This window comes from Odocoileus virginianus, chromosome 20 (assembly GCF_023699985.2).
Source record: "Odocoileus virginianus isolate 20LAN1187 ecotype Illinois chromosome 20, Ovbor_1.2, whole genome shotgun sequence".
NCBI classification, from domain to species: domain Eukaryota; kingdom Metazoa; phylum Chordata; class Mammalia; order Artiodactyla; family Cervidae; genus Odocoileus; species Odocoileus virginianus.
Genome location: NC_069693.1, coordinates 31104432 through 31132086, shown reverse-complemented (window position 1 = coordinate 31132086; position 27655 = coordinate 31104432). Strand labels below are relative to the sequence as shown.

The window sequence follows — 27655 nt, the reverse complement described above, 5'->3', positions numbered from 1 at the left end:
TACCATTGAGGAAATGAAAACTATTGAATTTTTCAGTATCACCTCCATATATATTTTTTTCCCTGGACCACATACCCTCTTGACTTCTTCATGCTAAAAGGCCTCATTTAACAGTCTCTCCTACCCTGGGACAATTACCTGTTAATGGAAACAGGTTTTCAGGACACATAGCCTTTAGTATCACTACTTATTTTTTTAATTTTTATTTTATATTATAATTGGTTAGCAATGTTGTATTCGTTTCAGGCATATAGCAAAGTGATCAGTTATACATACACATGTATCTATCCTTTCTCATATTCTTTTCCCATTTAGGTTATTTCAGTGTATTGAGCAGAGTTTCCTGTGCTTATACAGTAGGTCCTTGTTAGTTACCTTTTTCTAATCAGGGTGTAATTGCATTATAATATTGTGTTTGTCTCTCCTGTACAATGAAGTGAATCAGCTGTATGTATACATATATCCCCTCCCTTTTGGACCCCCCTCCCACCACCCCATCCCACCTCTCTGGGTCACCACAGAACTCCTAACTGAGTTCCCTGTGCCAAACAACAGCTTCCCACTAGCTGTCTCTTTTATACATGTGAAAGTTACTGAAAGGGAAAGTCACTCAGTCATGTTCCACTCTTTGCAACCCCACGGACTATACAGTCCATGGAATTCCCCAGGCCAGAATATTGGAGAGGGTAGCCTTTCCCTTCTTCAGAGGATCTTCCCAACCAAGGAGTTGAACCCAGGTGTCCCACATTGCAGGTGAATCCTTTACCAGCTGAGCCACAAGGGAAGCCCAAGAATACTGGAGTGGGTAGCCTATCCCTTCTCCAGGGGATCTTCCCAACCTAGGAATCAAACTGGAGTATCCTGCATTGCAGGCAGATTCATTACCAATTGAGTTATTAGGAAAGCCCATTTTATACATGGTAGTATATATATGTCAATCATAATCTCTCAGTTCATCCTACCTCCTCATCCCCCCATCTATGTCCACACGTCTGTTCCCTACATCTGTGTTTCTATTCCTGCCCTGCAAATAAGCTCATCTGTACCATTTTTCTAGATTCCACATATATACATTAATGTACGATATTTGTTTTTCACTTTCTAACTTACTTCAGTCTGTATCACAGTCTCTAGGCACAATGCTACCTGTTGAAAGGCTTCTTTAAACTCTTTTGACACTAGATGCCTTCGCTGGACTCCTCAGTATCTCCATCTCAAGAATTCTGGAAAGTGAGAGGATGGAAAAATATATTCCATCCAAATGGGAAGCAAAAGAAAGCTGGAGTAGCAATCCTCCTATCAGACAAAATCGACCTTACAATAGGGAAGATTACAGGAGATAAGGAAGGACACTACATCATGATCAAGGGACCAATCCAAGGGGAAGACATAACAATTATAAATATCTATACACCCAATGTAGGAGCACCTCAATACATAAGACAAACACTAACAGACATAAAAGGAGAAATTGACAGAAACACAATAATAGTAGGAGGCTTTAACACCCCACTCACACCAATGGACAGATCATCAAAACAGAAAATTAATAAGGAAACACAAGTCTGAAATGATATATTAGATGAGATAGATCTCATTGATATCTTCAGGACATTCCATCCAAATGCAGAAGAATACACCTTCTTCTCAAGTGCACGTGGAACATTCTCCAGGATAGACCACATCTTGAATCACAAATCCAACCTCAGTAAATTTAAGAAAACTGAAATTGTATCAAGCATCTTCTCTGACCACAACATTATGAGACTAGATATAAATTACAAGAAAAAAAAAAAACTGTAAGCAACACAAACACATGGAGATTAAACAACACATTTCTAAATAACCAACAGGTTACTAAAGAAATCAAAAGGGAAACCAAAAAATTTCTAGAAACAAAGGATAGTGAAAACACAACAACTCAAAACCTGTAGGAGGCAGCAAAAGAAGTTCTAAGAGGGAAGTTTATAGCAATACAATCCCACCTCAAGAAACAAGAAAAACATCAAATAGAAAACCTAACTTCACAACCAGAACAACTGGAAAAAGAAGAAGAAAAAAACCCCAAAATTAGTAGAAGGAAAGAAATCATAAAGACCCGAGCAAAACTAAATGAAAAAGAAAGAAACAATAGCAAAGATTAGTAAAACTAAAAGCTGGTTCTTTGAGAAGATAAACAAAACTGACAAACCCTTAGTCAGACTCATCAAGAAAAAAATAGAGAAGAATCAAATGAAAACAATTAGAAATGAAAAAGGAGAGGTTACAACAGACAATGCAGAAATACAAAGGATTATAAGAGACTATTATGAACAACTATATAGCAACAAAATAGATAATCTGGAAGAAATGGACAGATTCTTAGAAAACTTCAATCTTTCAAGAATTAATCAGGAAGAAATAGAAATTATGAACAACCCAATTACAAGCACTGAAATTGAAGCTGTGATCAAAAATCTCCCAAAAAACAAAAGCCCAGGACCAGATGGCTTCACAGGAGAATTCTATCAAACATTTCAAGAAGAGCTAGTGCCTATCCTTCTAAAACTCTTTCCAAAAATTGCAGAGGAAGGAACACTTCCAAACTCATTCTTCACGGCCACCATCACCCTGATACCAAAACCAGACAAATAAAAAGAAAAAAAAAAAAAAAACAGACACAAAAGAAGAAAACTACAGGCCAATATCCCAGATGAACATAGATGCAAAAATCCTCAACAAAATTTTAGCAAACAGAATTCAACAACACATCAAAAAGCTCATACACCATGATCAAGTTGGGTTTATTCCAGGGATACAAGGATTCTGCAATATACACAAATCAATCAATGTGATTCACCATATTAACAAATTTAAAGATAAAAACCATATGATCATCTCAAGAGATGCAGAAAAAGCCTTTGACAAAATTTAGCACCTACCTATGATTAAAACTCTTCAAAAAATTGTCATAGAAGGAACCAACCTCAACATAGTAAAGGCTGTATATGATAAGCCTACAGCAAACATTATTCTCAATGGTGAAAAACTGAAAACATTTCCCCTTAGATCAGGAACAAGACAAGGGTGTCCACTTTCACCACTATTATTCAACATAGTTCTGGAAATCCTAGCTACAGCAATCAGAGAAGAAAAAGAAATAACAGGAATCCATATCAAAAAAGAAGAAGTAAAGCTCTCACTGTTTGCAGGTGACATGATACTGTACCTAGAAAACCCTAAAGATGTACCAGAAAATTAGTAGAGCTAATCAGTGAATTTAGCAGTTACAGGATACAAAATCAATATACAGAAATCACTTCCATTTCTAAATACTAACAATTAAAAATCAGAAACAGCAATCGAGGAATCAATCCCATTCACCATTGCAACAAAAAGAATTAAATATCTAGGAATAAACTTACCTAAGGATACAAAAGAATTGTACAGAGAAAATTATAAGACACTAATGAAAAAAATAAAAGACATAAATAAAATGACATAAACAGATGGAGAGATAGTGTATGTTCCTGGGTAGGAAGAATCAATATTGTGAAAATGACTATACTACCAAATGCAATCTACAGATTCAATGCAATCCCTATCAAATTACCAATGGCATTTTTCACAAAATTAGAACAAAAAATTTCACAGTTCATATGGTAACACAAAAGACCCTGAATAGCCAAAGCAGTCTTGAGAAAGAAAAATGGAGCTGGAGAAATCAAGCTTCCCGACTTAAGGTTAAATTACAAAGCTACAGTAATCAAGACAGTATGGTACTGGCACAAAAACAGAAATATAGACCAATGGAACAAGATAGAAAGCCCAGAAGTAAACCCATGCACCTATGGGTACCTTATTTTTGACAAAGGAGTCAAGAATATACAATGGGGCAAAGACAGCCTCTTCAATAAATGGTGCTGGGAAAACTGGACAGCTCCATGTAAAAGAATGAAATTAGAACACTTCCTAACACCATACACAAAGGTAAACTCAAAATGGATTAAAGACCTAAATGTAAGACCAGAAACTATAAAACTCTTAGAGGAAAACATAGGCAGAACACTCGATGACATAAATCAAAGCAAGATCCTCTACGACCCACCTCCTAGAGTAATGGAAACAAAAACAAAAGTAAATAAGTTGGACCTGATTAAACTTAAAAAAACTTTTGCACAGCAAAGGAAACTATAAGTAAGGTGAAAAGACAACCCTCAGAATGGGAGAAAATAATAGCAAATGAAACAACTGACAAACGATTAATTTTCAAAATATACAAGCAGTTCATACAACTCACTACCAGAAAAACAAACAACCCAGTCAAAAAGTGGCAAAAAGACCTAAACAGACATTTCTCCAAAGAAGACATACAAATGGCTAACAAACACATGAAAAGATGCTCAACATTGCTCATTGTTAGAGAAACACAAATCAAAACTACAATGAGATATCACCTCACACCTGTCAGAATGGCCCTCATCAAAAAGTCTACAAACAATAAATGCTGGAGAGGGTGTGGAGAAAAGGGAATGCTCTTGCACTGTTGGTGGGAATGTAAATTGATACAGCCACTATGGGAGACGGTATGGAGATTCCTTAAAAAACTAGGAATAAAACCACCATATGACCCAGCAGTCCCACTCGTAGGCATATATACCCTGAGGAAACCAAAACTGAGGGAGACACATGTATCCCATTGTTCATTGCAGCACTGTTTACAATAGCTAGAACATGGAAGCAACCTAGATGTCCATCAACAGATGAATGGATAAAGAAGTTGTGGCACATATACGCAATGGAATATTAGTCAGCCATAAAAAGGAACACATTTGAGTTAGTTCTAGAGAAGTGGATGAACCTAGAACCTATTATACAGAGTGAAGTGAGTCAGAAAGAGAAAGATAAACACCGTATTCTAACACATATATACGGAATCTAGAAAAATGGTACTGAAGAATTTACTTACAGGGCAACAATAGGGAAACAGACATAGAGAATAGACTTATGGACATGGGGAGAGGGGAGGAGAGGGTGAGACGTATGGAGAGAGTAACATGGAAATTAATATTACCATATGTAAAATAGATAGCCAAGGAGAATTTGCTATATGACTCAGGAAACTCACATAGGAGCTCTGTATCATCCTAGAGGGGTGGGTTGGGGAGGGAGATGGGTGAGAGGTTCAAAAGAGAGAGGATGTATGTATACCTATGGCTGATTCATGCTGAGGTTTGACAGAAAACAGCAAAATTCTGTAAAGCAATTATCCTTCAATAAAAAATAAATAAATTACAAAAAAAAAAAAAGAAGAAGAATTCTGGCAAGGGTCCTATGCTATCACACTGTTTTGATTGCCCACATATTTTGGCTTCCCAGATGGCTTGGTGGTAGAGACTACACCTGCCAAGCAGGCTACGTGGGTTCAATCCCTGGGTCAGGAAAATCCCTGAAAAAGAAAATGGCAACCCACTCCAGTATTCTTGCCTGAAAAATCCCATGCCAGAGGGGCCTGGGTAGGTGGCAGTCCATGGAGTCACAAAGAGACAGACACGACTTAGCAACTAAACAACAGCAACAACATATGTCTCTTTTAGGATTTATCATATACAGCACTGCACACTCAAAGGCTAGCACATGACTTTAATATTAGAGTGCAGATGTTGATTAGGTGTCATTTAATGTGATTTACAAAGAGATTCTCATTCATCAATGTATATCCTAGCATTGTTGGACAGCTTGAGTTTACCTGAATAATCTCAAAAGTCTGCACAGAAAAATTCTTTAGGCAGTCCTCAAGGCAGTGGAAATGACAATTTATGTAATCCTGATATTTTTAAAAAGAGATTTTGTATGTTTGCAGTTTATCACTTTGGCTCAGAAGTTATAACAACGACTCAATTCCATTAAGGCATTCCATGAAGATTCTATGTATTATCCTTGATTTTTATAAAAGAGAACCATTCATTATATGGATTATTTTTTCCAAGGAGTACTTTTTGCCTTAGCTCATTTTTACATGTTCCACTGAGACAAATGCTATTTGTATCCAATGAAGAAAGATGGTCTGAGTCTCAAAAAAAGGTCAATGAATTAACTTGGTTTATTTTGCAGCTGGTCATTTTTCTTAGTCTTGATTGCCTGGAGCAACGTGCACACTGTCCTGCAACTTTACCCTGATTTCTTCAGATAATTAAGCATTTACTATTCACTTGCCTTGCATTTTATTTAGATGTTCCATCTTCAGTCACTTAGGATGGTCTGCAACTGTTTTCTCACTGCTGTCCTCAAATTAGTAGCTTTTTAAATAAATGCCACATTTCTCCCTGTCTGTGCCCAAAATGTTACAAGCAAACATATGGTATTGGGGGTGGCAGGGAGGGGAAAACAAAAAAAAAAGAGAGACAGAAAACATTTATAGAATACAAATAAGCTATTTTCAGCCTTTTGAAGCTATTCACAAAAATGACACTTCATTTTACAATTACTACTGCTTCACATCTTATCTGACATCAAACTCTTTCTTGTGTCCATGTATAAAGGAGACCTGGGCCCGATTCCAAGTTCTATAGGTCCATTTCTATACCAACAGCAGCCCCCAGCTCAAGACACAATGCATGGAAGTCAGGTGGGGTTATAGGAGAATATGAAAAATTGGCTCTTGCAATCAGAGGCTCACTTGAAACCTTGCTTCAAACACCTTGTGCAATAAATGTATTAATATCAGCTCTGATCCTCTGTTCTCTCATCAGTAACACGGAGATGACATTTAGTACCTACCTCAAAATATTTTGTGAAATAAATTAAATTAAACTTGATAATGCATGCAAATCCAATTAGCACACAGCCGAGAACACAATACCTGCTCAATAAATGAGGTGGTGGTTGTTTATAGTCTTGTTTTTATTCTTCCTGTTGTTTATAATTTGACAGTGAGTTTGACGTAAGGATAAAATGTAAGACATTTTACCTTATTTTCTCTGAAATGCAGTTCTGTCAACTGCAAATTGGAGACAGAAATTCTTCCTTCTCCACTATGGTTTAGACACACAAGAATATTTTCCCTTTTATTACTACTATCATTTGTATCACTATCACAGTGACCACCAGAATATGGAGAGATATTAATAACCATCCTTTCTTCTGCAATGACTGCAATGGTTCCCTGAACCTTTCCATCTCAAAATCTAATCCAGAACTAAATCTGGCCAAGAGTTTGTGTCTCAAATTTCATTTTTGCAAGTACCAGAATAGCACTGCCTTGGCTAGACACTTAAGATAGAGCATGAGACTTGGAAATGACGTGAATTTAAGTCTTCAGTGAGTCTCAGTAAAAACAACAAAAATCACATATGAGGTTACAGTGGTGTTCTTCCCACCACGAAAATAGACAGAAGGAAGACAGGCTGGAAACCAAACTGGATTCCCCTCCTGGTGTTTCCACATCTTTTCTGTAAGTTGTGGCAAGCTTTTCCCTTTCTCTTGATGAATTCATTCCTTCCTTCTCTTCTTTCTCCCCACGCTACCCTCTTCATGTCTTTCTGTCTCAACTACACACTGAATAATTTCAGGTGCCAAACTCTCTGCTAGGTCTAGGGATGCAAAATGAACAAATTAGACAAGCCCCATTCTTTCATGAGCTGTACATTCTAGCATGAAAACTGACTTAGGAACATAAGCAAGTCAATTACAAGATGATTACTGATTAGGAGACGCTCACAGAAGAGAATAAACAGAATAAACAGCACATCTTTCTGAATCCTAAGCTGATACCTAAAACAAGAGGAGAAGCTCTTCCTGAGATAGAGCAATTAATGTGCTCTGGTGACAGGAAATAATTCCATAAAGTTGGAACGTAACAAGCAAGCAGGAAAGCAGAACTTCTGTGTTCCAAAGTCCGGAGTTCAGTCCTTAGCATTCTCGTGAGAGTAAAACAAGACAGTCTCCTATCTTCAGGTTTTGTCAGTGGAACCACTGACTCAAACCGCCTACCCTGGCCAGGTACCACAGTGACCACTTGTGGCAATTCAGGACTAACAAGCTACTGCCAACTGGAAGAATTCAGAAAAGGTCAAAAGGAAAGAGGAGACTCCAGTCCTCATATCCTACCACCTCCCAGAATCCTTTTCACTGGAATCCATCTTGGCTGAGTGATGCGTGCAGCACCAGGAAGGACCCTGTGCCACAGTGACTGGCCAGAGACAACCTGGAAACTAAGCCAGTTACCATAAATCCCAAGACTGCGAGCCACATGGCAGAGCAGTTCTCCTGAGTCCCCTCACCCTCCTGCTTTCTGCTCAGGCGCCCCTTCCCAATAAAGTCTCTTGCCTTGTCAGCACAGGTGTCTTCTCAGAGAATTCATTTCTGAGCGTCACACAAGAGCCCACCTTCAGGCCCTGGAAGGGGGTCCCCCTTCCTGCAAGTTTCCTTTTCCTTATTGAAAATATCCTAACATCAAGGACTTGCTGACAGTGGGAAGTGGGCAGTCTTCTTTATACAGATCATTCCTCCAAATGATTCTCCAGATTCCAGTTTTTGCTGGAAGTCATTGCCAAGTTGTGTCCAACTCTTCGTGACCGCATGGACTACAGCATGCCAGACTTTCCTGTCCTTCACAGTCTCCTGGAGTTTGCTCAACCTCATGTCCATTGAGTTGGTGATGCCATGCAACCATCTCATCCTCTGCTGCCCCTTTCTCCTTCTGCCCTCAGTCTTTCCCAGCATCAGGGTCTTTTCCAGTGAATCAGCTCTTCCATTCAGGTGGTACAAGTATTGGAGCTCCAGCTTCAGCATCAGTCCTTCCAATGAATATCCAGGGTTGTTTTCCTTTAGGATTGACTGGTTTGATCTCCTTGCTGTCCAAGGGACTCCCAAGAGTCTTCTCCAGCACCACAGTCTGAAAGTATCAATTTGGCACTCAGCCTACTTTATGGTCCAACTCTCACATCCATACATGATTACTGGAGGCATATGTAGGACTTATTTTAAGTTTCAAGTGGGTATCTTACTCTTCCCAGGTATATCTCAGCCAACAGCTGCACAAGGCAGGTGATAATAAAGCCTGGTCATTTGTGTGCACTATGAGACTCCTTTTAAGAGAAATCATTGTTCCATGGGCCTCTATGGGTTTGGCCAAGATGCTGGTGAATCTACATTGCCTTAGCATATATCCTCTCCTAACTTGCATGGGTTTAAGGTCAGAATTACAGTGTGATGGACTTCCCTGCCTAATTCTGTTTCATGTCTAACCTGGATTGCATGTTTTTTACTCTCCCCAAATTCATATGGTGAACTGTAATCCCTTCGTGATGGTATCTGGAGGTGACAGCTTTGAGAGGTAGATCATGAGGCTGAATCCTTCAAAAATGGTATTAGCATTCATTTAAAAAGAAGCCAGAGACATAGCTTCTTCTCCTTCTAAGAGAACAGGAGAGACCTCTGCAACCCAGAAGAGGGCAGCCACCAGAACCTGACCATGCTCACCCTGATCTCAAACTTCCAGCCTCCAGACCTCTGAGAAATAAATGTCTGATTCTTATAAGTTGCCCAGTTTACTGTATTTTGTTACAGCAGTGGAACTAAGACTGCACTTCTATCTTTCACAGTCTTTAAGCCCCAAGAAGTCACTTGTTCATCTAACTCCAAGTCAGAGTCTATTTCTCAGATGAGGCAAATGATGCAAATCTTCTCATTACCAGAAAGGGTATTTTCTTTCCTTTTGCTTAGAAAATAAAAAAATTCAAATGTTCTATGGTCTTTGTACATTTTTCTAATATAAAGTATTAAAAAACATTCTTAATGTGCTTCTGCCTTTATACTTTCCTCCACTATGTGCACATGCATTCACACCACTCTCAATTTTTCTTTTAGAAAGGTGAACAAAGGTCTCAGACATAGACAATTCAGATCCTTTAGGAACAACTAACCCTCTGCTTTCATTTGAACCAACTCAAGTATAATTAAGCAAACATTTACACAATAATGCTTACTTTTCACTTAACATGATGCTTCAATATGTGATTTGCTATTTGATAAGCTATATCAATTTGCTAATTGATAAACTACTAAACATCTGTTGCTGACTCTATTATTAAATTTAGCCTCCACTTCCTTCTGCACTCTGCCTGCTTGAGTTAAAAACCTTAACTTCATTCAACCAGTATTTATTAAGCAACTTCTATGTACATGCTTCAAGTATCATTTCTCTCCAGTGCATTTCCACAATAGTACCAGAATAAACTTTCTAAAATATGAATAACTTTGTATCTGTCAATTTGGACATGATAAGGCTAAAATGAATATGTGTTGAGATAAACACTCATTATGCTGAGTGAAAATGTACATATTAAATGTTGCTGACAACATTCAATTAAACAAATAGTAATATATGTCAAATGAGATTTAAAGTTGCCTAAATCCTCTGACTTAGTATGAGGCTTTTATTCTCTGTACTTCACGGTAAGTTATTCCTAAGATATAAATTATTTAAATGGCATCATCATGCTTCCTTGTATTTATGTTGAAAAAAAAAAAATCTGTCTGCCAAAATGGATTGTGAGATATTGTAGGCTGAGATTCTTTGTGAATTTGTCTCCTTATATCTAACTTGATTCCTGGCACATAGTGAATGCTGATTTGGACATCTGTTGGATAAATATCTATTGCTGGTCCAAAGGTACAAACTTAGAGTTATAAAATAAATAAGTCCGGGAGATATCATGTCTGTGTGGTGGCACTAGTGGTTAAGAACCTGCCTGCCGATGCAGGAGACTTAAGAGACTCAGGTTCAATCCCTGGGTCGGGAAGATCTCCTAGAGAAGGGCATAGCAACCCACTCCAGTATTCTTGTCTGGAGAATTCCATGAAGAGAGGAGCCTGGTGGGAGACAGTAATAGGGTCGCACAGAGTCAGACACAACTGAAGCGACTCAGCACAGCATGGCATGTGGTGTCTATAATTACTAACACCATGTCGTATATTTAGAAGTTGCCAAGATCCTAAAATCTCTCATCAAAAGAAAAAAAATACAACTGCGTGGTGATGGATGTTAACCAGAGTTACTATAATAATCACTTCACAATATGTATTGTGATGCACTCAGTCGTGTCCAACTCTTTGAGACCCCATGGACTGGCTTCCCTGTCCATGGGGATTCTCCAGGCAATAATACTGGAGTGGGTTGCCATGTCCTCCTCCAGGGGATCTTCCCAACCCAGGGATCAAACCCAGGTCTCCCATATTGCAGGTGGATTCTTTACCATCTCAGCCACCAGGGAAGCCCTCTTGGGTTTCAGTATTCTTATACTGGAGTGAGTAGCCTATCCTTTCTCCAGGGGAACTTCCCAACCCAGGAATCAAACCAGGGTCTCCTGCATTGCAGGTGGATTCTATACCAGCTGAGCTACCAGGGAATCCCTATTAAATCTTTATGCTATACATCTGAAACTAACATAACACTATGTGTCAATTGTTTTCAATATATTCTCAATATACTTTCTCAATAATTGTTTCTCAATATATTACACTGTAAATGGTGAACCAAAAGATTCAAGTAAACAAACAAACAGTCAAGGAGTGAAGAGGAAATGATTCAGTTTCACTTCTGTTTTGCGGACGCCGCTATACCATAACTCTTGCCACTGAAAAGAGAAGTTTGAAGACATCTGACAGTGGCTTTGAAATTAAGGCCCTGGGTGTGAGCCCCAACCCTGGTCCCATCTCTCACTGTGACTCTGGCCGAGGAGTAGGACATCTCCAGATGTTTCTCCTTTCCCTTAAAATTCAGAGCTGACCACCTTCTCTACTCTTCCCCAGGGTCATCAAAGAGGACAAAGGAAATGATGTCTACAGCAGACCTTCTTTGCTGAGGAAAACCATATGTAATTATGCCCCTAATGAATGTATTTTACAAGAGTTATTTCCTGTTTCTGAATCTAAATTCAATTTTAAGCCATGACCTATTTATGTATAGATGTACTTTTTCCCACTTTTAAATACATGAGGATTTTTCTTTGAATTTAAAAAAAAGTGAGGAGAGGCTCTAAATTTTTAATTTAATTAATAATTGACTTAATGGTAAGACATGAAAATTCATCTCAATGCTGCTGAAAACTCATGAATCAAAATAACAAATGTATATGTGCCCACATATTGAATTTTTCTATTTGGAAGTCTGCAGACAAAATCACCAGATACAGGAAAAAAATACACCCAAAAGATGGTGCTATTTTAAGTAATTTTAAAATATTCTATAAAAATCACAATTATAAAAAGTCTGACACAGTGTCTTTACTCTCTTGCTACACTGTTAAAATTAAACAATAAAAGATATATCTTCATTAACAAAAACTGTTACTTTATGAAGTTATCTGACAAATCATTAAAAATAGATTTTCTAGTTTGCCTATTTTATTTTTTTAAATAACTTATTTCCTGTTTGCTAAAATCTATACCATTGAACTCAGGATACTGGCTGTGTCTAATATTGGCAAAATTGATAATATTTTCATGAGAGTTCTAGTACACAGATATCAGAATCCTGTTTTAACAAATGAGGAATCTAGTAACAAATATAATAATATCCATGCATAAAATGATTACCACATGCCAAGTACTGTGTGCTGAATATTTATTGGTCATCTGATCTTCATAAAGCTATGAGGAAGGTTTCACTCCACTTCATAGATGTGTGAGTTGAAACTTAGAAATCTTTATAAATGTTACTTGCCAAGCATTTTGCAGCCAATAAGTAATTGTATTTATTCTTAAATCTGATATCTAAGTCGGCCTGAGGTATAAGCACACTTCTTTCCCAGGGATGAACAACGGTGCCAGGCCATCTGTTAAACAGGTGATATTCTACAAAGGACCTGTAATTCATTTTAATATGTATCAGAATGATTGTCAGGCTTGCCATGTACCTGGCACTGCACAGGAATAACACATTTAAATGTTACTGAGAGGCAGTGAAGTTCCTTAGCCAGAGCATTTCATAATCCACATCCCAAGAAAAGTGTTTCCCTGAAGCAATGACATAGTAAATAGAATTCAAAATTTAGGCCACAAACCTGTTTCAGGCTCAATGGAAAAATAAGGTTGCCCTTCCAAGATGCTATAAACCAACTTTGCACTGTTTCCATAAACTGGGTCATCAGCATCAGTAGCTGTTACATTAGTGACAGACGTACCTAAAAAAAAAAAAAGGAAAAGAAAAAGAAAATAAGAATTAACACATTATTCTTTGCCAAGAGCTGAATTTTGTCAAGGATATTATACAGAAATCCATGTGTGGTAATGAGGAAGAAAAGAACTCTTTTTTAAAATATGGAGATAAACTATCATAACTTCAACGATATACAAGCCTTTTAAAAGACAGAGTACTGCTAAGTTGAAGTACTATATAAAGACAGCTCTTTTAGAATCTGTATTATTTAAGATTCCTTTGTAGTTTTCATTTGAAAGATACCTATCAGATTCGTGGGCTTAGAGAATATGAAAAGGATACATATCAAAGAAATATGAAACACAAGGTTAATAATATGATGGATATAAAATGTAACATTTAAGTTCTCCAAAAAGCACAACTGAATGTACTTGGAAAAAATTGGCTGCTGAAAAAGCTGCACAGAATATGAAAGGAATATTTTATCCCATCTTATTTATTTCCTCAAAATATAAAATTATATTGGACTACTAATTAATCATAATATTTAGATAACTGGGCCTATGGGTAACAGAATCAAAACTTTTATTTTTTCCCCAGATTAGTTTTCCATTTTATTCACTCATTCATTTAGCCATTGAATACATTCAGCTTGCCTGATATGAAGTCAAAATTCATACTTGAGAAGCTTACAGTTTGGTGGTAGGAGGGAAGAGGAGAGGAGAGACAAATTCAGCTGAATGCACTGACTCCGAGTTTGGATCCCTCACTTAATCCAGCACAAACCAGATATGGTTAGGGACAGCCTTCTGAGAGGCATTGCATTTGAGTGGAATTATGAAAGGTGGGTAGAGTTTAACTGGGAAAAGAAAAGCAGGGAAGGAATTTTAAGCATAAGTAAAAACAAAGTAGTCTGAGAGACTGTGTTAAATTCTGGGAATTACTGAAAGTGGGGAGAAACTGGAGAAGTCTGGTGTGCTAACAGGAAGCATGCTCTATGAGGGCAGGGTCCATGTCTTCCTCACTAAGTGTCAGACATGTACTGATTATGGAACATACATTTGCTAACTGAACGGATGAACAAATGAATAAATCATCTGATGATTTCATAAGCAATGGTAGGTATCACAAATGAGCTTCCTAGAAATAGATTCTAAGATGAAGATTTCTTGAATTTTTACTGAGGAGTCCCTTTGATCAGTATATTAATACATATATACAGAATCTAGAAAAATGGTATTGATGAACCTATTTGCAGGACAAGAATAGAGACTCCAACACAGAGAACAGGCTTGTGGACATAAATGTAGAAGGAGAGGGTGGGATGAATTGAGAGGATAGCACTGACATATATACACTATAATGTGTAAAGCTGGAGAAGGAAATGGCAATCCACTCCAGTATTTTTGCCATGAATCCCACGGATAGAGGAGCCTCATGGGCTACAGTCCAGGAAGTCGCAAAGAGTCCGACACAACTTAGCGACTACCAACAAATGTGTAAGGTAGATAGCTAGTGGGAAACTGCTGTGTGACAGAGGGGAGCTCACCCTGGTGTTCTGTGATGACCTAGAGGGGCGGGGTGGGGTGGGAGGGAGGTCCCGGAGGGAGGGGGCATAAGACTACTCAGGGGCTTCCCAGGGGGCTCACTGGTAGAGAACCTGCCTGTCAATCCAGGAGCCACGGGTTTGATCCTTGAGTGGGAAAGATCCCCTGGAGGAGGGCATGGCAACCCAATCCGGTATTCTTGCCTTGAGAATCCCATAGACAGAGGAGCCTGGTCATGGGGTCTCAAAGAGTCAGACACAACTGAGCAACTGAGTGTGCATGCATGGCTGATTCTATTGTTGTATGGCAGAAACCAACATTACACTGTAAAGCAATTATCCTCCGATTTAAAAAATAAATATATCTGTAGGAAAGCGAAAGGACAAGCTGGGTAGAAGGAGCACTCGGGCAGTGATGCAGTTACAACAACAACCTCAGTGGACTTCCCTCTAGAGTTGGGATGGCCACTGAGGAAATCCATCCAAGACTTTATACTCCAACCCTGACCAGTTATTGGCTGTGGGAACCTCCCTCAGAATGGAGGCTTGGCCCTGGTCCAGGCTGCTGTCTTTAGCTGAGGGAGCATCAGCCCTGAACTGTCGACAGTCAACACACCCCGCAAGCTGAGGGAAGAGTGTTTTAAACCTGAAAGGAGCTGTGGGTGGATCTGAGCAGCATTTCTCTTTGCTGAAACAAGGTAGAGCTTCTGCAAGATCTTGCCAACCAAAAGCTTTTTGAAGTGTGTTGAATTATGGTCACTACATAGGAAAATGTAATGTTTGTCAAGCAGTTGATCATCCTGTAAAACTGGAATTTTTATTCGGCATGATGATTCAGAGGTTCTACAAAAATCTACAGCAAGAGATAAAAAATGCTCTGAATGTCTGTTGTGTAATACATTCCACCAGACACTGGGAACAGTATCAAAAAAATAAATAAATAAAGACTCACTTTCACAAGTAGCTCATCAACTAGCTGGTGAAATGAGCACATGAAAGTACAATATTTGCAGTTATTTGAATATTGTGTGGGATGGAGAAGAATTGGAGGAAAGACATTCCAGGTGAGAGGAGGATAGTAAGATAGACATGACTAGGTTCCTGTTAGGAAGAGAAATGTCTGTAAAAGGCAGTCATTAAAACTAAAGTTGGAGATGCAAACAAAACAAAATATAAGGGCACATAAATGTCAAGATGGGGAGAGTTGGCTTCATCCTGTAGAAAAGAGAGGAGATCCATCATTTGCAATCAACCCTATGTAGGAGGCTCCTCCATTAGTACTTCCAGATTCAATTGGAGGCAGAGATATAGAATGTTAGGAGATGAGGCAAGTTATGAGGTTTAGTTATAGTCCAATTCAGTTAAGTTCAGTCGCTCAGTCGTGTCTGACTCTGCGACCCCATGGACCACTTAAGAGATGATAAAACATTGACACTGGGTAATGACAATAAATACGAGTCTCAGTGCTGATTTTCTTGTTTTGATCCTTGCACTAATTTTACCTAAAATGTTCAACTGAAGATAAGCTGATGATGCTTTTGAACTGTGGTGCTGGAGAAGACTCTTAAGAGTCCCTTGGACTGCAAGAAGATCAAATCAGTCAGTCCTAAAGGAAATCAACCTTGAATAGTCACTGAAAGGACTGGTGTTGAAGTGGAAAATACAATACTTTGGCTACCTGATGCGAAGAGCCAACTCATTGGAAAAGACCCTGATGCTGGGAAAGATTGAGGGTAGGAGAAGAGGGCGACAGAAGATGAGATGGTTGGATAGCATCACTAATTCAACGGACATGAGTTTGAGCAAACTCCAGGAGATGGTGAAGGACAGGGAAGCCTGGCGTGCTGCAGTTCATGGGGTTGAAAAGAATCAGACACAAGTTAGTGACTGAACAACAACAAAGCTGAGTAAGGGGTATGCTGCTGCTACTGCTGCTGCTAAATCACTTTAGTCGTGTCTGACTCTGTCCGACCCCATAGACGGCAGCCCACCAGGCTCCGTCGTCTCTAGCTTTCTCCAGGCAAGAACACTGGAGTGGGTTGCCATTTCCTTCTCCAATGCATGAAAGTGAAAAGTCAAAGTGAAGGTGCTCAGCCGTGTCCAAGCCTTAGCGACCCCGTGGACTGCAGCCCACCAGGCTCCTCCGTCCATGGGATTTTCCAGGCAAGAGAACTGGAGTAGGCTGCTATTGCCTTCTCTGGAGTAAGGGGTATACAGGAACTATTTTTGCAACTTTCCTCTAAGATTAAAATTAATTCAGGAGAATTTTTTTAAATGAATCACAAGAAAAAGATTAAAGATTTACTAAAAGAACTGAATTCAGAGACTAATCTGAAAGGGTCAACTCTTTCTTCCCTGCAGAAGGCCATGAAATAACTTTTGTTTTTGTTTTGCTGGGTTGTGTTTTCACTTAGATTTTGTTTTTAGGAGAAATTATTTCCCCCATTATGAAGTAATAGCACATTAACAGAAAAATAAAGTCAAGCTCTGTATTCTGTGTCAGGCTGTTCGTGAGTATGTGCATTTCATACCCATCTCTGTTTAGCCTGGAAAAAGAGAAGTGATAAAGTGAAAAAATTCTGTTATCAACAGAGTTACCTTCTAGTGGGGGGACTCTAAAATTAAGAAATGTCTTCATAGAGAAAATAAATAAATCTAGATAGTGTCTGAACAATGACAAACCCTGTTTATATGTGTGGGGTGAGTGTATTTTTGCAGAGTAACATGGGGTTCAGGATCCCCCGGTGGCTCAGCAGTAAAGAATCTGCCCGCAATGCAGCAGACCCAGGTTCGATCCCTGGGTCGAGAAGATCCCTTGAAGAAGGGCATGTTAACCACTCCAGTACTCCTGCCTGGAGAATCCCATGGACAGAAGAGCCTGGCCGGCTCTAGTCTACGGGGTTGCAAAGAGTCAGACACAGCTGAATGACTAAGCAGCCTCAGCAGCAGCGTGGGGTTAAGTTTCACAGATGGAATGTTTCTGTGTGAAATGTTCTGATATAAGTATCTTTTCTCTTCAGACCAATCATTTAACTTGTCTTCTCCCCGGATTTCAAGTCTACAGCAAATGTTAAAACTACTGTGAGGGTCCAACAAAATAATATAGATAGGGGCTAGAACAGAAATTACCATATGCTAAGTCTGAGAGTACCAACTCTGCTTATGCGTTAGTATCCAGCTTTGAAAAATATTTAGATCCCTAGGGTCGCTTTCAAATCTGTGGGAGGACAATACAGGGATGAAGGTGGAGCACTTTCTAAAGTCTTCTCAGGCAATTCTAACGTAAAGCCATAGTTCAGATAAACTCTAGTGGAAACCAGACTTTTTGAAATTTAACTTCACTCTTTTCCATAGAAGCACTAATTTTCTATCCTGATTACTGTGAAGAATTTTTGCTGAGATTTGTTTATAACATGAAATAATTTTTAAATGACTGCTGAATGAACAGTCATGGAGATTGCTCAGTTGCTCAGTCATTTCTGACTCTTTGCAACCCCATGGACTGCATGCAGCCTGCCAGTTTCCTGAGTTCCATCATTCACATGCTCTGCTCTGTGACTCACTGCTTTCATATACAAAAGAAATAATCTGGGGATTTCCCTGGCAGTCCAGTGGTTAAGACTTCTTGCAATGCAGGGGATGGGAATTTGATCTCTGGTCTGGGAACTAAGATTCCACATAACTTGGAGCAACTAAGCCCATATGCCAGAACTACTGTGCCCAGGAGCCACAAGTGAAAACTCCATGTAAGCAACCAAAGATCCTACATGATGCAATGAAGATTCTATGTGCCACAACTAAGACCCAATTACAGCCTAATTAATTAATCAATTTTTTTAAAAAACAATAATTTTTATTCTTCAAACCTCAAAGTTTTGTGCAAGAAACAAATAAGATAATAGTAAGAGAGTAGTGGCTGAAAAGGTAAATTTAGAGTCAAAATGTCTTGAACCAGAACACTTGTTTTATATTCCATGCTCAACTTTTATTAGTTCTGTGTCCTTGCCCAAGTAACAAAACTTTCCTAAACTTGAGTTCTTTAATCTGTAAAAAAGGAAGTTAATAGAAATCATTATATTCTAGGCTTATTGAGATAAATATAATAATGTATGTAAAGAGTATGTGTGCATGCATGCTAAGTTGCTTCAGTCATGTCCAACCCTTTGTGATGCTATGGACTGTAGCCTGCCAGGCTCCTCTGTACATGGGATTCTCCAGCTAAGAATACTCGAGTGGGTTGCCATGCCCTCCTCCAGGGAATCTTCCCCACCCAGGGAGTGAACCTGCATCTCTATGTCTCCTGCATTGGCAGATGTGTTCCTGACCACTAGCGTCACTTGGGTATCTCATGAAAAGAGCATAGAAAGGTTAAATACATAATATTTCTGAGAGCTTATTGTCACTATAATTACAGGCACATTATGTGTATATGAGATACACATATACACCTTATGCGTATATGAGATATTGAATAATAAACTAGTCTTTTACAACTTTAAGTGGTGGTGGATGTTGTAATTATAACTAAGTGTAGTTTTGCTTAGTCATTTTAATAGTAGCTTTCTTTCACTGGAGAGGGTGTGGAGAAAAGGGAACCTTCTGACACTGTGGGTGGGAATGTAAGTTGGTTCAGCTACTGTGGAAGATAGTATGGATGTTCCTCAGAAAACTAAAAACAGAAGTATCATATGATCTATCAATCCCACTCCTGGCATATATCCAGATAAAAATTATAATTCAAAGAGATAAATGCACCCCTATGTTCATAGCAACATTATTTCCAACAGACAAGACATGGTGACAACCTAAATTTCCAACAACAAATGAATGGATAAAGAGGATGTGGTACATATATACAGTGGAATACTACTCAGCCATAAAAATTGAATAATGCCCTCTGCTACAACATGAATGCAATAGAGATGATCACACTAAGTAAAATAAATCAGAAAGACAAATACCATGATCATTTATATGTGGAATCTAAAATACGACACAAATGAACCTACCTATGAAACAGAAAAAAAATCAGAAACATACAGACCGGTGGTTGCCAAAGGGGTGGGGGGGAAGAGGAATGAACTGGGAGCTTGGGATTAGCAGATGCAAACTGGTATATATAGAACAGGTAGACAACAAGGTCCTACTGTATAGCACAGGGAAATATATTCAATATCCTGTGAAAAAACCACAATGGAAAAGAAAAAAAATAGGAGCTTATTTTCTTAAATTTGGAAGAGGAAACACAAAAGACATTCTCAAATGCAAGTTAAAAAACACACAATGTCATTCACCCATCCAATCAATTTCATATCAATTTCCTCTGTGGCATAAAATTGCTGTGGGCTCAAAAATACAATGTGTTTTGATGCAGCAGGCACAAGACCAGGCCCTGGGCACATCCTCAGTACAAGTGTCTTAGAGTTACTTGAGTAAATCACTCCCATATTTGAATGTCACATCTCCCAGTCCATACAAATGCCACACACTTGCCGAGAAGAACCACTGGGCCGAGGACTGCAACAAAGCTAAGACAAGCTTTTATCCACATCCTCCCTCAAGATCCTTCTGCCTGATGTCTGGCTTCTCCGGAAACCTGCATCCTTTAGCTTCAGACACCTGGAAATGAAAAGGCAGCACTCGGTTCCGTCAAGGATGATATTTCTCCTAACAGTGATTCAAGACTGTTGACGCACCTGTACACTGGAATAGATGTGCGTGGAGGTTTTGTGGATGCATTTGTCAAGTGATTACCCAGAGGGGGGGAAATGGATGCTTTGAGGTTAATCTTGCAGCAGAAAAGATTTCTAGTCAAGCTGCGGTGTAGGCTCCTCCACGGAAATGCATGCAGAATGCAGACCATGAAGGCAAATTGAAAAGTGTAAACCTTGCAGGATAATGTTTCTTCAAAGCGGCAAGTGTTGGTGTGTGATAAATAGGACCCTGAGTAATACCCAGGAAATACAACAACAGGATTCTCTGTTTGTGTTTTCATTTGGAACTGTTTCTGTCCCTTGGTCTACGGTACAAGAGCCTCATTTAGCTAGTGACTATAAATTTGACACCATGCCATTTCTCCAAGAAAGCCCCTATTATAATCCAACTTGATTTGGATCCTAATTATAATAATATAGCTGTTGTATTTCCAGCTGTTTTTCAACAAACATGATCCCTGTCATCACAATTCATCCTGCCAGTGTCAAGTTAAGTGTGAACGGCATCAATCCCAAGGTGAAGTCCGCTTTTAATAAACCCATATTTTTTCTGCATTTAGCTTCTTGGTTAAGTGCAATTGGCTTGGATTTCAATTAACACGGTGCTCCCAGAATCCTTTGCCTCTGGCCATACCTGAAAGTTTCCTCCCATTAGCAACAAAACCCACGCGTCTCCCCCCTATAATGACAGCACACACTACAAGGAAAATTAACCATTAAAATTTTTACACTGTCAGGGTAGAGGTTCCAGCTTGCTGACAAACTAAGATGAAAGGCCTTCGGGAAAATAAGATGTTGGGGTTTTGGGTAGTGCGGCTCTGTTAGCGAGGCTCTACTTTTTTATGAGCAAGTCAGCATACCAATTCTGCACATTATTCAGAAAGAAAAATGCTGGTGCTGACACCCTGAACAGAAAAACAAAGGTTTGGTGCAGCGTGAAAATGTGCACACTGGAAAAGCTAAAATCCTTATGATGAGAAGAACACAGACCCCATTTGCAAAGACTCATTTGCAATACATTTTCAGAGAATAAGCATTTCAATAGCAGGTGAAAAATAAAACAGCTGAACCTTCACACTAGCTGAAACTCAGAAAGGTGTGCATAACTGGCCCTCCGAGGAACATCTCCCATATCTGACTTGACCTTTTGGCTACCCTGGTCCTAGTTCAGTGTGGACAATCCCCAGACAGGGTAACTGGCATTGCCATCTGAAAATACATTCTTTAAACAGTCATACTCTCCAAAGCTCATAGGCCTAACAGATAACAGCAACCTATGCAATGCCTTCATTATTTTAATAAAATTGAACCCTCAACCCATTCCCCCTCACCTTCCTTATTAATTTCCCCAAGCAGTAGGCGACACAAGAGGTAATGGGGCACAGGTGTTGCTAATGACAACCCTTTTGGGTTGCTGTTGCACCGCAAAGCAATAATTTCATGATACAACACCCATGTAACTTTTGACGTTTAAATTATCGCTTACTAGAAGCTGAAGCATCTGGCCCTGGAGGTTTTAAATGTGTCATGTGAAGTCCATTTTTTTTTTTTTTTTTCCAGTCTTATCAAACCTGAGATTCCTGTGCATGCACTTTTAGAGGTTTTTTGTTTTTTTTTTTTCTGTTTGTTTGTTGGGTCCAAGCAGAGACCTTGTATACTTAAGAAGAAAATCGGAGAAATAAATGCAGGCAGCCAATATTCCTTTTTCTCCACATCTCTCTAACTGATATCACAGGCTTCAACATTCATTTCTCCTGAAGGGACTCAAGCAAACTCCTCAAGTGGGGAAGATGACCTAAACCTTACTGATATTTTTTTTCCCCATTTTGCTATTTAATTATAGAAGACACATGCCAAATATCCAAACCTTTATGGGGTCTTTGGAGGAGGAAGAGGATTAAACATGGATCAGTAAAAATTGCAGCTTATTTATTTTAACCCTGTACATGGAGAATTCCTCCCCATCTAAGTGCTGAGGGAAATAGTGAATTGCACCATCTGACTGTTCATTCGCCTATAAGCAGGAAGGTTTCCACTTCCTTCTAGGAATCTGTGCTATGACCTATAGTTGGTTAACTAGGAGAGTTACATCAGGGCGCTAACAGACGATCTAACCTTCTCTTTGGATGGTGATCCATCTCGCAATCGAGCAGGAGGACGAGGCGGTGTCCGCTTGCTCTGTCACTGCAGAAACCTCCCTTTGAAGACACACGGCACATGCTGCGACCTCAAACAGTCAGTCCCCATGCAGTCTTCCTCCGCAGAGGCCTAGCCATTGCTCGCCGGGTGCTTTCCTGCCATGCCAACTCAGCCTGTAGCGCAGAGTCACTGCCAGACTCGACAGGCTCCAAACTGAATTTATTATGGGAACAGGGACAGACTCGAAACTGCAGTCGGGTGGATGGACAACACCGAAATGTACCCTGTCATTTCTCTGGCTCTGTTTGGGAACATAAACTCGCAAAATAAAATGCAGTTTCCAGATTATATTCTGGAGCATTTTGAGGTATAAACAGTTTTCTAACTTAATGAAACAGCCCATACAGACTTAACAGGGTGTTTTTAAAATGAGCCTGGAAGTTTCTGGAACAATTAAACACTTCAAAAGACACACTAGAGCACACAGATGTCTTCTCTTCACCCATGCAGCATTCCAGCAAACATCTGTAATGTGCGTCGGGTGAGAGAAATGAAAAATATTGTATGAAAATGTGTAACTGTAAAATCTCAGCCCTTGTTTACTATGCACAGGAGAAAAATGCCTTCTGGATCCCAGGCAAACAACGCCAGGATGGTGGCCTACCCACCGCTTCCGCAAACAGATAATGAGGACAATTGGAGGCCTGGTTGTGAAAACTAATAAGCTGTCTGTTTTACAGTTTCATGTGTATAAATAAACCCTTCCAGAATCGGAATGACTCTTTTATAATATAACGGGGGGGGGGGGTGGGGTGGGGAAGAGTATCTTTTCTTTTCTTAAGTGGCCTGTTCCCATCAAGCAAGCCTTTGTTGTTCTGTTACCTATGGAACAAAATCCTATAACTGCTTAAGAAGTAAACTAGCATCATTTATGCTTAAGACTGACAGCTATTTCCAGCCTGACCTTGCACAATTATGCTACTGGTGGCACTGCAGGCGTCTTCCGCAGCGTGTCAGGACTGCAGTAGGTGGAAGGCTCCGTTGGTTCTGTTTTATTATCTGAGTTCGTTCATTCACTCACACAAAGGCGATTTGCATAGTATGCACCGTGTGCAGAGCTCAGAGCTAGATGCCGAGGGTCCAGGAATGTGCAGCAGAGTCCGAGTTGCTCTCCCAACAGTATCTGAAGTTTCTTTTAGCAATGCCTTCACATGGTTTCACTTTATTACAGGAAAGTGTGCAAATCTTTGTTAAGCTTAGAAGGCATGATGCAGTGGAAAACTCCTGTATACTGCAGTTATAAGGTTAAAAGATTTTGTTCACATTATCTTATGACAGATCATATTCTACATCATTGATTTGCCACTCTCACACAGGGAGGACTTTTTTTTTTTTTTTAACATCTTTAAGGTTCAGATTCTTAATCTAAAAAATGGGAATGATACCACCCACATCAAGTTTTTATTCTAAGGCTCCTTAAAGCAGGGGTCCCCAGCCTCCGGGATCTAATGCCTGATGATCTGAGGTGGAATTGATGTAATGGTAAGAGAAATAAAGTGCACTGTAAATATAATGCACTTGAAGTATCCCAAAACCATCCCCTCACACTCGTCCTTGGAAAAACTGTCTTCCATGAAACTGGTCCCTGGAGCTAAAAAGATTGGGGATTGCTGGTATAAAGACACCATACAATCAACACTCCCTGGGTGAGGGGACACTGTATAAATCACAGCCCTGGGCTCTCAAGGGCATGTTACTACTTTAGTGAGAATTTGGGGCCAAGTTGCATGAGAAAAAAAAAAATACAACCATGGCACTAGCTGTTCATATATACAACCACGGCACTAGCTGTTCATATTTTACTCTTTCAGAATAGGCTTAATTTTCTAGTTAAAAGACAGGACTTTAAAACTTTTTCAGTAGTGTGATCGTGGCTACCCTCCCTCTCTTTCTTTTTTTTCTTTTATCCCCTAGCTTTATCGAGGTATAATTGACCAAAAAATTGCAGTGTATTTAAAATGGTGTATAACACGATTTGATATGCCTATACATTGTGAAATGATTACCACAATCAACTTAATTAACACATCCATCACATCACAGAGTTACTTTTCTTCCCCAGTACATGTGAAATACAAAATGAGTGACTCTCCCATCAAATTGCAAACCCGGCAACGTGAAAAGCCACTCAGCCGCTGTGCTATCGGGAAGGGAAAGTCCTAGACAAAACAGGCCTAATTGGGCAATCATGGCAGAGCTATGGTTTCAAAGAGATTAAAAAAAATAAGTATTCATTAACTCATATGAAATACGCCATCCTACCTAGGGGTTGTCATACTGAGTGAAGTAAGTCAGACAGAGAAGAAGAAATATCTTATGGCATCCCTTTTATGTGCAATCTAAAAAGAAATGATATGAATGAAGTTATTTACAAAACAGAAACAGACACACAGACTTAGAGAACAAATTTACGGTTGGAGGAGTGGGGAGGAGAGGGGGAAGGGATAGTTAGGGAGTTTGGGATGGACAGGTATACACTGCTCTATTTGAAATGGATGACCAACAAGGACCTACTGTCCAGCACATGGAACTCTGCTCAATGTTACGTAGCAGCCTGGGTGGGAGGTGGGTTTAGGGGAGAACGGATACATGTATACGGATGGCTGAGTCCCTTTGCTGTCCACCTGAAACTATCACAACATGGTTAATCAGCTATACTTCAATATAGAATAAAAGCTTTAAACAATACAATATTCTTCATGTTCATCCAGCTAACATTGAGGTGAGCTGGACTGATCTCCTGTTTGGGCCCTTTGTTATTGCAATACATTTTTATTGAGCTCTTGTGATGTAGCAAGCCTTCTTTAAGGCCCCTGAGAAACGATAGAAAATCCTTGCTTTCTTGAAAGTAGTGGGAAGGCAGAAAATTAAATAACTAACACAAATCATGTAAAATGATAAAGTGCTGTAGGTGAGGGACTTCCCTGGTGGTCCGGTGGTCCGGTGGTTAAGATGTCTGCAATGCAGGGATGTAGGTTTGATTCCTGGTCAGAGAACTAAGATCCCACGTGCAGTGGAGCAAGAAAGCCTGTGTCCTCAGCTACTGAGCTGGCACACCACAAATAGAGAGCTTGAATGCTGCAACTGAGACCCAACACAGACAAACATTTTTTAAAACGGTGAAAGAAACTACCTGAATAGCACAGGAGGGGCAACTAAACAACTATAGCAAGGTTTCTGAGAGGAGGGTCACTGATATTGAGATTAGATTTAAGAACAAGGGTGATCTTGAGTCAAAGTTCAGAGATGGGGTTGCAAATCAGATGGAACCCCCATGAAAGAGGTTCATCGGACTGGAGCTTAGAAAAATGGAAAGTTAGCGACGGGATTTGAACAGCGTTTTTATACCAACTACCCAGAATTCACTAATTTTCCCAACTTTTTTTTTTCCCCAACACACTTCCTCAAACAAGCATATTCCTATGATTCCCTAATACATCCACCTAAGGTCACACTCAGATTCACGATTTAGTTGATTCCGGAGCTGAATCATTCCTTCTTCTGAACTCTGAAAATACCTTTTTTGGACTGTCTCTTGGGGTACCTTTTACTTTTATATATAAACTGCAGTGCATACATATTTTCCCCTTTCAGACTGAAAGTTTCTTCAAAACAATATTCTTTCTTATTTGCTCAACGTTTCCCTCTAATCTTCTTCTCCAGAATTAACTCCTTCCTCCTTAATGTAGCTTCATCCCTTTATCACATCATAAACACAGCTCTATGCTGTCCTATTTGTGCAAATGCTCAGGACAGCCTAGGATGAAATATTTATTCATTTAATCTTTGCAACAAGCCTTTGAGCATTTGTTATGATTATCTCCTTTCAAACAGAAAGGGATAAATCCTGTATTCAAAACCAGAAGTTTCCAAACTGGCCCTCATTACTCTTACATAAGTATAGTACTCTAAATGCAGAGAACATGGCCTAATGTCCTGTTTTTCTCCCTAGCATCTCAGAAAGTGCCTTGAGTATAAATATCTATTAAGTGAATAAATGGATGAATGCTGATTTTCTTTAGGAATAAATATTTAGAAATGAATACAGCAGGTTGATCCATTGACAGTTTTAATTAAATGTTATTTTTATTGTTTTGCCCTATTTTCATACTGTTAATTGTTGGTGAAGAAACAGTAGAGATTTCTGTTCCTCTCAAAAGAGAGTAGTCATGGCAGAAAACAACAAAATTCTGTAAAGCAATTATCTTTCAAAAAAAAAAAAAAAAGTGTAGTCATGATTTTGTCTTCCTAAAGAGAAGTTCACTTTTGTGGCTGTAAACAAAAGCTAGTATGATATCAAACCCTTATGTAAGCTCGTGAAAAGTTTCTATAGGAGAAATGATGGGGGATTTGCCTAGTGACCCAGTGGTTAAGAATCTGCCTTTCAATGCAGGGAATGCAAGTCTGATCCTCGGTCAGAGAACTAAGATCCCACATGCTGAGGGGTAACTAAGCCTGGGCACCGAAACTAGAGACCATGCCCCACGATGAAGAGTTAGCATGTCGCAACGAAGACCCAGTGCAGGCAAACTTTAAAAAAATCAAAAAATGATGGACTGCCTCGAGGGTGGAACATATCTTTACCAGGAGTAAGCACTGTCCCAGGGACTAGAAAGAAAGACAAAGAGGGCAGGTCCCAAGAGTGACAGGTTGGAGCCTGCTTAGGGTTTAGAAGCCTGCACCAAGAATGTCTACAGTCACATCCATGAAGGCTGAGCATTAAGAGCCTAAGTCTGAGAACCAGGCATCAAAGCCAAGTTTATCATGGAGTGAATGAAGAGGTACAAGGCTCCCTTCCTCCCACAGAAAGCAAAGGTCCAGCAGAGAACTGGATTAGGAGATTCCATGAAAGCTCACATCAACACAGTCACTTGATCATAAAGGGTGGTAGAAATAGCCAGGGATGAGTTGGTGATAGAGGATGGAGAAGAGGTGGACACTCCTGCCTGCCCTCAGAGCTTGAAGCCTAGTAGACCTGTTTTTGTGTGTGTGAGGAGTAAATCCCTCTGGAGTTGAGCCACAAATACTTATTCTCATGGCCTTCTGCCCATCTTG

General features: G+C 39.5%; 1 protein-coding gene across 1 annotated transcript in view; it reads right to left on the bottom strand.

Moving 5' to 3' along the window:
* The window catches only part of CDH8 (cadherin 8), a 390162-nt gene that overhangs the window by 185588 nt on the left and 176919 nt on the right, over positions 1-27655 (bottom strand). The window contains exon 4 of the mRNA XM_020902626.2: positions 13047-13166. Coding sequence (XP_020758285.1) covers positions 13047-13166 — 120 coding nt within the window. The remainder of the gene's footprint in view (positions 1-13046; positions 13167-27655) is intronic.